The 12896-nt window shown below is 41.8% G+C and overlaps 2 protein-coding genes across 2 annotated transcripts, besides 6 other annotated features; one reads left to right on the forward strand and one right to left on the reverse strand.

The window, feature by feature from the left end:
* Positions 1–1199: 1199 nt before the first annotated feature.
* Positions 1200–1228: a microsatellite.
* A 1462-nt stretch (positions 1229–2690) lies between these two features.
* Positions 2691–2712: a microsatellite.
* A 482-nt stretch (positions 2713–3194) lies between these two features.
* On the forward strand, positions 3195–8259 carry PVX_094810 (QF122 antigen, putative). Its single transcript, XM_001614379.1, has 3 exons — positions 3195–3788; positions 4100–4245; positions 4716–8259. The coding sequence occupies exon 3, from the start codon at positions 4717–4719 to the stop codon at positions 7672–7674; it is 2958 nt and encodes a 985-aa protein (XP_001614429.1). The 5' UTR covers positions 3195–3788; positions 4100–4245; position 4716; the 3' UTR covers positions 7675–8259.
* Positions 4306–4327: a microsatellite.
* Positions 7298–7323: a microsatellite.
* Positions 7794–7813: a microsatellite.
* A 1576-nt stretch (positions 8260–9835) lies between the features above and the next one.
* PVX_094815 (hypothetical protein, conserved) lies at positions 9836–11859 on the reverse strand (the record flags this gene model as incomplete). Its single annotated transcript, XM_001614380.1, has 6 exons — positions 11479–11859; positions 11191–11317; positions 10867–11028; positions 10647–10728; positions 10243–10382; positions 9836–9961 (listed from the first exon to the last, which is right to left on the reverse strand). Exons 1-6 carry the CDS (start codon positions 11775–11777, stop codon positions 9836–9838), a joined length of 936 nt encoding a protein of 311 aa, XP_001614430.1. The 5' UTR covers positions 11778–11859.
* Positions 11754–11775: a microsatellite.
* Positions 11860–12896: the final 1037 nt, after the last annotated feature.

Here is a 12896-nt window from a genome sequence, read left to right on the forward strand (position 1 = left end):
AAAAGGAGCAAACATCATCAGTACGTTCCAAAAAAAAAGTGGGAAACCACAAATTAACCGCTTCTGTACTGCATGAATTGTGTCAATTTGTCAGGGCCTCCCAAAACGTACATACAACTCACCACACTGCCCCCCTTCTTTTACGTACACCAAATTTGGCCTCTTCAGTCATGTAAGAAAAATTTGCAGAAGCAATCGCATGTACGTTTATGCAATGCAACGCTCAACGTACTTGTTCACGCGCGTTGCGAGTGTATATCTATCTATGCATATGCGTTTATATGTACATTGTGTACACGTACAAGCGTCGCTTTGTCAAAACGTGACTGCTTCAAAAATCGTAATTTTTAAAAAAACAACTTTCCCTCAAACACCTTGCCATATTTTGTTGTAATCTTTTGGAGGAATATACAAATTGGGGAAAACATTTTTTTTTTAGCATGTTGTGGGGAAGTTGTTCCAAAATGGTTGGTTTTTCTGCAAAGTTTTTTTTTTTTTTTTTTTTTTCATTTTGGTAAACTGTCGTACATTACACCACTTTTATTTTCTGCTCTGAGTTGCAAAGTGGTTGGGGGGCAGGCACAGCACAGTTGGCGAGCGCACGTTGTAAAAGGTACATGTTTGAAACAACGATTTTTTTCACTCTACATTATTAAATAAAAGGCAGAAAGGGGCGGTGCACGTGCGCGTTGCTAAGAAAGCGACAGGAAAAAGATGCGTTTAACGGGATAGGGATGCCTTTTTGTTGATTACTTTCCCTTTTTTGCGAATAAAATGAAGAGAAAATGCGACTCGCCATGAGGTATGATTCAGCGTGCGACATGCACCATGGTGCTGACTGGCCGACTGCAAATTTGCGCGACATAAAAAATGACAATCTTACGCCCCTTTTGGAGGAAAATATAAATGCAACAACCCCCGCATGCAATTTCTCAGTACAGGGGGTGGGTGGGAAAAAAAAAAAAAAAAAGGGTGACAGGAAGGGAACAAAAGGGGGTAGCGCGGAACAGGTGATGTATTTTTTTTTATTTAGAATATATCGCGTTGTCACGCTGACGTGCGTATTATCCTGAAGTGCGTTGGCCGCTGGGTGTGGCGTTGCATATTCGGGTCAGGCAGCCCACAGCGCGGGGGTCCACCAGCATATCACTGTGAGCTGTTACTTTGTACTGCCACGTGCGTACGCAATGGGGCACATATAAATCGGCTTCGCCCGTGGGGTGCATACAGAAGTGCCCATTTGGCAGTGGCAACTGGGATGTACCTAGGGTACCCTCCCAACAACGCGTACACCCCCACGGGTAGGCACATATATATATAACATATAATATGTAATGTATACCATATCCCTTTGTTAACCGAATGAATCAACTTTTTTTTTTTTTTTGGGCCTTCGTTGCCGCTTGTGCGGGATATTGTCAGGCAGAAAAAATTGCTTCGCCACGCGCAAAGCCAAAATGGGGCATACCAAATTGTAAACATATGCATAAATAGGGAAGGACTACACAAAATTTGCGAACAGGGAGGTAGTTAATGAAAACACCCGTGCGAGAAGCGTACTTGTTCCTTTTTTTTCACCTCATTTGAAGCACCATTTGAAGCACCAATCACCGGTTTTCCCCTGTGCGCATATCCCCAACGCAACTGTGCATTATTAGGCATGCCACATTAATAGGCCAAACAAGTTAACGACGATGTTAACATGGCGAAGCGAACAAATTAAAAATGCAAAAATGGTACATCCGTGCGGAGTAGGTAGCACAGCACAACATTGCGTACTTAATGTGCTCAAAAAAGTACCTCAGCGCAAAGGCAAAATGGGTGCTGCCCGCGCATAGCAGTGCATACGTGCGTGTAGCATACACGTGCGTTCGCATATGCATATGCATACATATACGCATAATAAATATGCATAATATGCGTAATGTACATATATATAAACGTACATACATATTTATACATATGTACATGATATGATACATTCGTGTATGTACCTAATGGGGACAAGGAATAAGGTTGACCCCACATATGTGCCCCCGTATAATACTTTTTAAACCTTTCGTATTCCCGCGCACCCCAGCCAAAAACGCATACTTTTTTTTTTTTTTTTTCTCACTTTACCTTTTGCGCGTATAAGTGATCATTTGTTACTTCTTACATTTTTACGTTTACATATGGCATCATCTGTATATCCATCCGTTTACCCATCTGTATATCCATCCGCTTACCCATCCGTTTACCCATCCGTACATCCATCCGCTTACCCATCCATACATACATAACCCATTTAATTAATTAATTTTTTATTTTTTTGCCCAATAATGTAAAAAAAAAAAAAATGCATATACAAAGAGATAAGTATATATCACATATACAATAGCATTATTTGTTCATGCGTGTTCCCCCAATTTAAATATACATATGTATTATGCGCATTATATGTATACCATGTAAAATTTACAAGAAAAGTAAAAAATATGCGAGTGAACAGTATGTTCGCGTTACGTATACATATATAGGTTGTTAATTTACGTACTTGTTTTTTTTTGAGAAGCAAAATTTTCTTAAAAGGAAAAAAAAAACTATAAGGGAAATTTTTACAAGTATGACTATACTGCGCGGGTTTTAATGCGTCAACCCCCCTCTCCCTACAATTTTACAATTCGTTAATGCGCGTGACCCCCATACATTCGTACGTTTAGCCATACCATTCACCGGCACATATTTCACCTACGCGCGATGCCAAAGAGTTAACGTAGCGTAGCACACGACATATGAGTGTACGCAGAGTACCATGTAACGTACAGTTCGCGTAGCTGCAGTGGAACATACACAGGATGTGATCCAACATTCGAACGTCAGCCACACGCACGTGTATACAGTTGCATATACGTATATACGTACGGTATTACTCCTTCACACCCACGTTTGTACATATGCGCTGCAGCAAATATATGTACAGGACGCAAGCGTATATATTTGTACACGCGCATTTGTTCCAAGAACAAATCGAAAAACCATAAGTGAAGAAGTGTGGGAAAAAAGAAAACAACATAGCGACAGGAAAAATAAATTATTCTGTTTGTTTAACGCAACATCGCCTGTTGTTAACCGCCTGTTGGTTAGTTTTTTTTTTTTTTTTTTTTTTACTTTAAATTTTTTTTTTTTTTTAATGAATATACATATTTGCATATAAAACGCGTAATCGTACAATTGCGCAATCGTAAACCAGGGTGAATCTCTTGCCCCCTGCTTCCTCCTTCATGTGTACATAATTTTGTAAAAAAAATGTTAAACCATTGAGTGAAAGAGCACGCATCAGTGACCTTCATCATACCATCATATATGTATATATATATATATATGTACACATTTTATAATATTCATTTTACCATTGTTAAGAGTATGTACTGAAAGAGAGAATCAAAAATGAAAATATAAATTACTAACACGCGTTGCCCTCTCTTCCCCTTCCCACCCTTTTGCTGTTATAGTCATTTCACGTTCAGCGCAGTTTTTCATTTTTCTTGAAAGAGTAACTGTGTGTGCGCCTGTGCGCTGTGTGTTTGCGCGTTTGCCGTTTGCGAATCTGCCCCTTTGCGAATTTGCCTGTTTGCGAACCTGCCCATTTGCCCCTTTACCGCTTTGTGTTTTCATTGCTGTACCCCCCCTGAGAAAAAAAAATATAGCGCGCAACATTTTCTCAGTCGCATTTGAACGATTTGAAGTTTAAATTCATTTTTGAAGGGGCCGTTACGCGGTGACAGCGCCGTTTGAAGAGCGCCCGGGTGAGTGGAGAGTGTTCGCGCACACGTGCGTGTATAGATTTATGTACACCTGTATATTTATATATATATATAAAATATATACATACGCGTATATACCCACCCATTTAGATATATGTACGTGTAACAGCGCGCGGTTATATACACACCTACATACTCCCCCGCGTGCGCCCCGACGTACGGCGTATACACGGACGCGCAGTGCATGCTTGGAATGAGCCTCCAAGCGACGCGCAACGAGCTAAGAATCGTACATCCCGATCGCGGCGAGGAAGGTGCATATTTTATGTGAACACACCTGCACATACATATAGAGCAAACGTAAGTTGTCACTGACGCCCAGGAAGCCAGAAAAATATTTCTGTTGGCTGTCATAAGGCAGAAAATTATCCGAACAAGAAACAGCGAGGAAGTATCCACCCCCTCATCAGCGCAGCTGAAGGAAGCGAAACGTTACCAAGTAATTTTGCAAAAAAAAAAAAAAAAACAAACAAATAAATAAAAAAAAAAACAACAACAAAATGAAGGAGAGAAAAAGAAAATAACAAATAATATTTTATATTCATTTATTTTTTTTTTTTACTCCTCACCGCGCTGAATTTGAGTTAACGTGCGTGTTTGCTCTGCTGGTGGTACATTTCTTGTCGACCTGTTTGAGCAGTCGGTACGCCGAGTGTAGTGGGTGTTTTTTTTTTTTTTTTTGTTTTTTTTTTTCTACCCATTTGCCCCATTGCTTCCAATGTACATTTGAGTTTTTCTTCTACGTTGTGAGAGTCTCCGCGTTGTGGCAGCTAACCTGTTGCAGGCCGATCGGCAGCGATCCATACAGTTACACTTTTGCACCTCTGCATCTTTGCACTATTGCATTTTTGCACCTTTGCACACCTGCGTATGCGCCAATCGGCACCCCCGCTTCGAACCCGCTTGCAGAATGAACTTCATCACGAGAATGGGAAAGAAGGCCAAGGCCGCGGCGGCGGCGGTGGTCGAAGAGAAGCCAGCCAAGGAAAACAACGTGAAGGAGAACGCGGCGAACGATAAGAAGCAGGCGGCCCCCAAGGCGACCGAGAAGGGAGACAAAAACCAGAAGGCTCCGAAGAATGACAAGAAGGCGGCCCCCAGCAGTGGAGGTGAAGGAGCGGCAAATGTGCAACTCAACGGAAGCGTGAACAAAAAGGAAAAGGAGACGGACGGTAAGAAGAGCAACAACGCGAAGGAGAGCAATACCGGCGGTGCGAGTAACAGTAAAGCTGAGCAGAATCAAAACGCAGCACAGAAGAAAAAGAAGGCGAACAAGAATAACAAGAGGGAGGACGCTTCTGCGGGGAACCTAAACGAGGAGTCCATGGAGGAGGAGAAGGTGAACGAGAGCCCCGCGCAAGGCAAGGCGAAGGGTGCTAAGAAGGGAGAAGCGAAGAAGGAAGAGGCGAAGAAGGGGGAAGCGAAAAAGGGAGACGCGAAGAAAGGCGAAGCAAAGAAGGACGACGCGAAAAAAGCGGACGCTAAGAAGGCGGATGCAAAGAAAACCGACGTGGTGACCCCCGAACCCAAGGAGGAAGCCAAGAAGGACCTGAAAAAGGAACTCAAGCTGAAGGAAGACGAAAGGAAAAAAATCGAAAACGAGTTAAACAAAAAGTTTCAAAAGTTGAGCAAGCAAGATAACAGTAAAAATATCAACGACAAGATGGAGGCAGAAGTGAAGAGAAAGGCAGAATACGAAAATTTAATCGCCTCCATTAATACATCTATTTCTAAGGTAAATGCACAGACACCGAGACCAACGAATATGAAGATGTCATCTGCAGATGTAGAGAACAAATGTAAGGAGGCAAAACTGAAGAAGAAAAAAATGAACCCCAAAAATGAAGAAGAAATGGAAGAAGTAAACACGTACATTAACTACCTAGAGGAACAATTAAATATCACGAAAAATTACGAAAGTTTTAAAAGCTTCCAAAACAGGTTAATCACTTTGAAAAAGACATGTGAGGAGAAGCTAAAGGAGAATGTGAAAAGTCTATCCGAAATTAAAGTCCAAGAGAAGAAGCTCCGATTTGTTGATAAAATTATAAAATTTAAAAAGGAAAAACATAACGTTACCATTGTGGAAGCAGACATCACGAACAAGGAATTTGTCATGCCAAGTGATAAATACAACCAGTTAATTAAGCCCTTCAATTTCATCAACAAAATTCAGAGCAAATATGTGGTGTACGTAGATAAAGTGAACAACAATAATTTTGAGAACAAAGTGTCCCTTTTCATTTCAGGCTGCAAAGAAGATATAGAAAATTTCATCACGCATGTGAGGAGCCTCGATATGACGGAAAAAAATTACCTACATATGCCCAACAGGACCTTTAAATCGATGCTCAATATGTATGAGGGTAACTTCAGAAAAATGGAGGAAGAGACAAATGTGCTGCTACACATAGATAATGATACGCTGCACTACTGCGGAATGAAGAGCGATATAGAGCGACTGAAGGAAGTTATCGAAAAGGCAAACAATGAGCAAAGTGCCAACACGAAAAACATTTCCAAAGATATCAAATTGGACTCTGTGCTCGGAAGGGGATTTAACAAAAGTTTATTAAAAGCTATTGAGGCCAAGACCAACACGTTCATCCGCATGAATTATGACTCCAAAAGTTTCGAAGCTTGGGCTACCATCAAGGGGAATAAAAACAGCGATATAGAGGAAGCGGAGGAAAAGCTCAACGAAATTATCAAAAGCTTAGAATCCAAATTTGTAGAATTTGATGAAAGGGAAATGTTTAACTTGTATAAGAAATGTGCCTACGAATTGAATGACATAAAAGTCAATTTGAACCTCTTCGTCGTACGTCACGACAATGGTATTAGTCTCGTAGGAAAGGGGGAAAACATTCAGAAGGGGTTAGAAATTCTGGACTACGTGAAAAATGTGATATCCTCAAAATCGGTGAAGAAAAAAGTAACTGAAGAAGAAGCGTACCTTTTCAATGCCAATTACAGGAACTACATAAAAGCGCAAACCGGAGCAGAGGTAAAAATATTCAACAAAACGAATTATAAAGAACTAAACATCAGTGGAAATAAAAACGATATAGACAACGCTTTGCAGCTAATCGATGAGTTACTAGAAAAAAGAAAATGTGTGCATGTCGAAATTACCGAAAAGGTAATTGCCATGCTCCTTTCAGCCAAGGCTCAAAAAATTAAAGAAATTGAAAAAGACACATCCACAAGCATTCAGATAAACAAGAATAACCACGTGGCGCAGATCTACGGGCATGAAGAAAACATTGCCCTAGCGAAGGATGTCTTGCAAAATCTGTTACAATCAGATGATAAAGAGGAAAAATATAATGCCAATAATAATTACATCACCGTCGAAATGGTGGTAGATACGGAACATATTGGAAGCATCATTGGAAAGAAGGGTAGAACTATTAACAAAATTCAGGAAGAAACTTTTGCCAAAAAGATTCACATCGATAAGGATAGTAAGAAGGTCCTAATCCAAGGTACTCCCAAAACGGTTGAGGCGGCACAGAAGGAAATACAAAAAATTCTTAACAGAAGTAAGGAAGAAAATGCACACAATAATACCTACCAAGGTGACCGTTACAACAAAAACTTCAGTCACTCCTTGACACCCAATAGGAGAAACGCATACCAGAGCAGCAGCAACAACACCCGCTCAGCCAACAAATCTTCGCACCGACCCGATTCGGCCCAAAACGGCGTCTACATAAACACCAATGATGAGAAGGCCTTCCCCAGCCTCCACGATGTTAGTAACATTCAATCTAGGAAGACCAAGAAGGCCATCAACCAGGCTAATGTGAAGAGGCAAGACGAGCAGCAGCAGGCAGCCGAGGCCGCCACGGCTGACAAGCAGTAGGCGCCGCCGTCCATGGGCCTCGTGGGGACGAGGCAGAGCTACGCACAGAGATACGCCCGTCGTTACTTCCCCGCAGCAGTTTCGGTTTAACTTGCACATTCCACTTACAGCTTCGTTACGTCCCCGCGTCAGTTTCGGTTTACCTCGCACGCGCCACCTACAGCTTCGTTACCGCCCCGCCCCAGTTGCAGTTCCCTTTTTTTCGACACGCATATGCGCAAGTATATGTGCCTAGACGGTGCGCCCAGCCACGCCCACACACGACAACCATTTGCATGCGCACCCGAGGCGCGGCCGCGCGAACAGGCACATATAAGTTCCAACCCCCCTTCCCCCCGAGGTGTATGTGCGGGCAGGTACATGGGGTGTGCGGCATACACATTGGGGTTTGCGGCAAGTACATATTGGAGTTTGCGGCATACACATTGGTGTGTGCGAGCGTACTACCGCGTATATTTGTATGCTTTTTAAAGTCCAAATTGTGTGTGCGCGCAGTTGAGCCATTCGACAATTCAGCGCATACAATGTGTATTGAGTGATTGCCAGCGAGATGGGCAGTTCCGCGGAAGAAGCGAAGCAAAGATGAAAAAATAAAAATATAAAAAATAAAAAAAACAAAAAATTACGAAAAATTACGAAAAATAAAAAAAAAATCGAAAAAGTAAAAAAAAATAAAAAAGCAAAAAGCAAAAAAAAGCAAAAAACGAAAAGGCAAAAAAAAGCAAAAAAGTAAAAAAGCAAAAATAAAAAAAACAGCAGAGGCGAGTGAAAGCTGAGCAAAACAGAAAAAATAAAGCAAAAAACAAAGCAAAAAACAAAGCAAAACAAAATGCTCTCATTTACAACTCGCTTTTACAACACGCATTACAACACACCTCCACCGTCACCACGACCACCACCCCAACACACCATATGCTCAAATGACAGAAAGTCACTGGCCACTTTCGACGATATGTAAGGCGCACGCACGTCAACTCCAGACCACGTGCGCACACACGTATGCCCCATTTTGCAATTCTTCCTCTTGTATATTGTTTTAATTTTTAACATTTAAATTAAAGTTGCACATAATTTATTGTAATCAGTTTATGCCCACCAATAAAATTTAATCTCGTCCATTTAAATAGACCATTTTGAATACCATTTTTAGCATGCCATTTTGAACATTTTTAGCATACCATTTTGAACATTTTTAGCGTACCATTTTGAACATTTTTAGCGTACCATTTTGAACATTTTTAGCGCACCATTTTGAACACCCTTTTTAGCGCACCATTTTGAACACCCTTTTTAGCGCACCATTTTGAACACCCTTTTTAGCGTACCATTTTGCACTTTCCATTTTCTACATGACCATTTTAAACTAGACCATTTTTAACGTGACCATTTTCAACATATGCATTAGAGCTTTCCAATTGTTAATCGCTCCGTGAAGGGGTATAGGGAGCCACGGCAGTGGCACGTCTAAGCCACGTTAAGCCACTTATAAGGCACTTATAAGCGTTTACTTACCGTTTGGCTCCTCCCCCCCTCTGAAGCTATGCCCAAATGCCTTTTAAACAGTCGGGGTAGCCTCGGGTTAAGTGCTCCCTGCAAAAGGATCATCACTTGTGTCCATTACGCAGCAGTGTACACATGTCCTCACTGTTCATCGTCAAAACTGCTTCACCCAAATGTAGCTTCTTTGTAGTAGCACGGGGGGGCAAACCCGCGTAAATTTTCTCACCCAAAATGGAATAACCCTTTGGGGATATTCACATGGGACGAAAAAGGCAAATGGAGCAGCTTTGCGGAGGTCACCCACCTCCACTGGTAATTAATTAACTGTTGAGCAGCCCCCATTTAGGTTCGGCTCCGTTCAGCTTATCTCCGCCCAGCTCAGTTTTCCTTCTTTCCCCTCCACAGATTGCAAACTTCCGAGTGAAATGAAATTTTTTTTTTCATTTTTCTCGTTTCAATTTGGGGTTAAAAAGTGGAAAGTCTGGCATACATCACAGTATAAGTAATATGCCAAAATGTATTACAAAAAAAAATTAACTCACTGGGGAGTGAAAGGACAAACGCTTAAAGGTGTCAAATGAAATGACAAAAATTATACAGCGAGGCGATTATGCAAATGTGAAATGAGAAGAACGGATGAAATGCTAAACGTTTTCACCCGCTACCCTTTCGTTTGTTGGAAATGCTTCGTCAATATCATCATTTTGTCTGTCGCGTCATGCAAACCGGACAGAAAATTGTCCTTGTCCCATCTGCTCCACTTCCTGCTCATCTTGTTCAGGCAGAACTAAACGGAGGAGGAAAAAAACGCACACATATGTACGCGTGGGGAGATAGCTCCCTTACGCTAATGTAGTAAAACACAATGGCAATATAAAAAATGCAGGCGGCATTTTCGCTCCCCGATGTACACTCAGTCAGCTGCATTGTTGTGAAATGGTATGGCCATTCCCCATCTCCTTCGCCGCTAAACGCTCGCCTCTCACCGCAAGCGGGTCCACTCATAGGCGCGAAATGGAGAGGGCAAACAGCCCGGCGAACGCCATGGACCACCTCGTAACTACTCACCTCGAAGTTGGAAACATCCGGAACGTACTTGGACGATTTCAATTTTTTGATGATGTTTAAATATTTGCAAATGCTGTTTAACAAATGTTCCTTGTTCAAATGGAAGTTTTTGTAAAATAAGTATGCGTGCGCTAAAAATTCTGTGGGGGGGAAATTCACAAAGGGGAGGGATGTGCCGATCGGTTCGATACACACTCGTTCAGGCGACGTGTCGTCAATATGGATGTCGCTTCTCCATTAACGCGCCTTCTTTGCACGTATTCACTCATAAAAAAATTAATCAAAAAGGAAAAAAAAAAAGGAACACATAACATGGGATGATTGTTGCTTCGCCTCAATCACTTATGCGAATTTTTTTTCTTTTTTTTAACGCATTGCACATTTTTCCCTTTTTTTCTGATTACTTATTTTGTTTTTTTGGGATAACTCCTCCAGGTGTGAGATGTACTCCCTGCCGTATGGGCTGACCGTCACGTCGTCGCAGTTCTGCAGGTTGGTAGGTACATGCATAATGGGTAAGTGCGCACGCGGGAAAACGAATGGGCGGTAATACCGGCAAACGCGCAGCTCACACACAACGCGCTGAATACTCCCGCATCAGGGGGGCACTTCAGAAAACCTCACCTCAACCACCGACGTCAGATAGACAATATCGTCGTAGAGGTGGTTCGTCAGCTGCATGGGCCCCGTGTACGTAAGGAGGGAGAAGTCTTCCTTGTAAATCAAAAATAACTCGTCAATTTTTAGGAAGATGTTGTATAAGTCGATGAGGAATTCCATAAAGGTCTGAACGGGGAGGGGAGGAATAAAACACGTGCGGAATACACAATAATGAAATTTCCTCCGAAAGAGCAAACTGCTCCACAGAGATGAGCGTGCAGTGGGGATATGTAACTATTTATTTATCCCTCCATATGGGGGCGATCTCTTTGGAAAGGGGCGACCTACCCGTCGGCTAAAGCTCGTGTTATAGTCATTGATGTTTCGAAACAGTTCTCGAAATTTCTCCCGCTCCTTCAGTTTCTCATTTTCTATTTTGGCTAGCGTTGGGAACACTTCATTCCTGACGAAGAGGCTTTTCAAACGGGGAAAAGGGGTACGCACGTGTATAAAAATTTACATACATTATATTCCACGCGAAGGATGGGCAAAATTTCTCAAGACAGTTATGTACATATAACATAGCAAAACGGGGGAAGTGGGAAAAAAAAAAAAAAAAAAAAAGAGAAAACTTACAAATTGTCATGATAATTATACGCATCCTTCACATTGTAGTTAATATTATTTTTGTCTGGCCCACTGCGTTTTCTATAATCCTTTATCCTCTGTAGTTGTATTTCCCTAAAATTTACAAATTCCTTGGCTTTGAGACGATACCTAATCTTGTGGGGAGCATTTTTTTCAATAAAGAGTACGTTGCTGTTCGCGTTTCTTCTGTGTACGTTATAACATATTTTTGCATCATGCACATTACAAAAGATGGTGATCGCTGCCAAACAGGTTAGGATAATCTTAATCATGTTTTGGCTTCGCATCGGTTGAAATGTTGACACTGTATATCACCGCCTGCGAAAAACAGTAGCATCTTGATTTCTCATTTTTTGCACATGGGAAAGCGAAAAGGAAAAAAAAAGAAAATAAAAATAAAAAAATAAAATAAAAAAAAAAAAAAAAAAAAAACGCGTTTGCACCTTGATTATACAAAATGGTTTGAGAAATAATGCAGAGAATGCGCATTTGGTGAGCTCCGCACTTGGCGCGTTTCCCATTTGGCGAACACGCCCACGCTGAATTTTTAATTTTAACCGAGTATGCATCCTCCATTGGGTGAAAATTTTCCAAACCAATTGTCATATTTTGCAGTGCGCTTCTTAATGCGCTTCTTAACGCGCTTCCCAACGCGCTTTCCATCGCGCTTTCATCGCGATTTTCACCCCATTTTTATCGCCTGCTAACCCATTTTCATCCCATTTCCATCGCCTGCTTAACCCATTTTTAACGCGTTTTCGCGTTTCATTCTCCATAGCGCACAGCCAGGAGGGGGAAATCCATCCCTCGGCGCATCGCGCAAAAGCGTGTTTCACATTACACGCGTACATGCATATGCGTTTGTGCATACGCCGTTTGGCCGTTCGTCCTTCCCCCGGATGCATGTTCACCCACTGTTGCTTCCCCCCTTTTTAGTTTCACCCGTGGTGGTCAGCCGCTACCCATAAGCAGCTACCTGTCGGCCACTAAACGGAAACCGCTAACTGTTAGTCACTACCCATCAGCTGCTACTTCTCTCCGTTCATCCATCACCCCCTCCTTTGTTATGCCCCCTGCCCCTTTCGCCCGCCGTCCACATTGCTACACTGCGAACACGCCGCGTGAACAAAATGTTGTAAAAAAAAAAGGAAAAATAAAATGCGGGAAATGTAGCTAACTCTGGAAGGCATATCAAAATGTAACAAAAAAAAAAAGGCGAAGCAAAATAAAGGGTATAACTATATATATATTTTTTTTTATGTGTTAGTACCCTATTTGGTGATTATCCTCTACGTTTTGCAGCTTCGTGATTTTTTTTTTTTTTTTAAATGCCCATGTGTCATGTCCCATCTTGGCAACAACATTATGCGAGGCTTTTTCAAGTCTACAATTTGGCAGCATTTGAC

The sequence above is a fragment of the Plasmodium vivax genome, chromosome 8 (genome assembly GCF_000002415.2).
Source record: "Plasmodium vivax chromosome 8, whole genome shotgun sequence".
Classification (NCBI taxonomy): domain Eukaryota; phylum Apicomplexa; class Aconoidasida; order Haemosporida; family Plasmodiidae; genus Plasmodium; species Plasmodium vivax.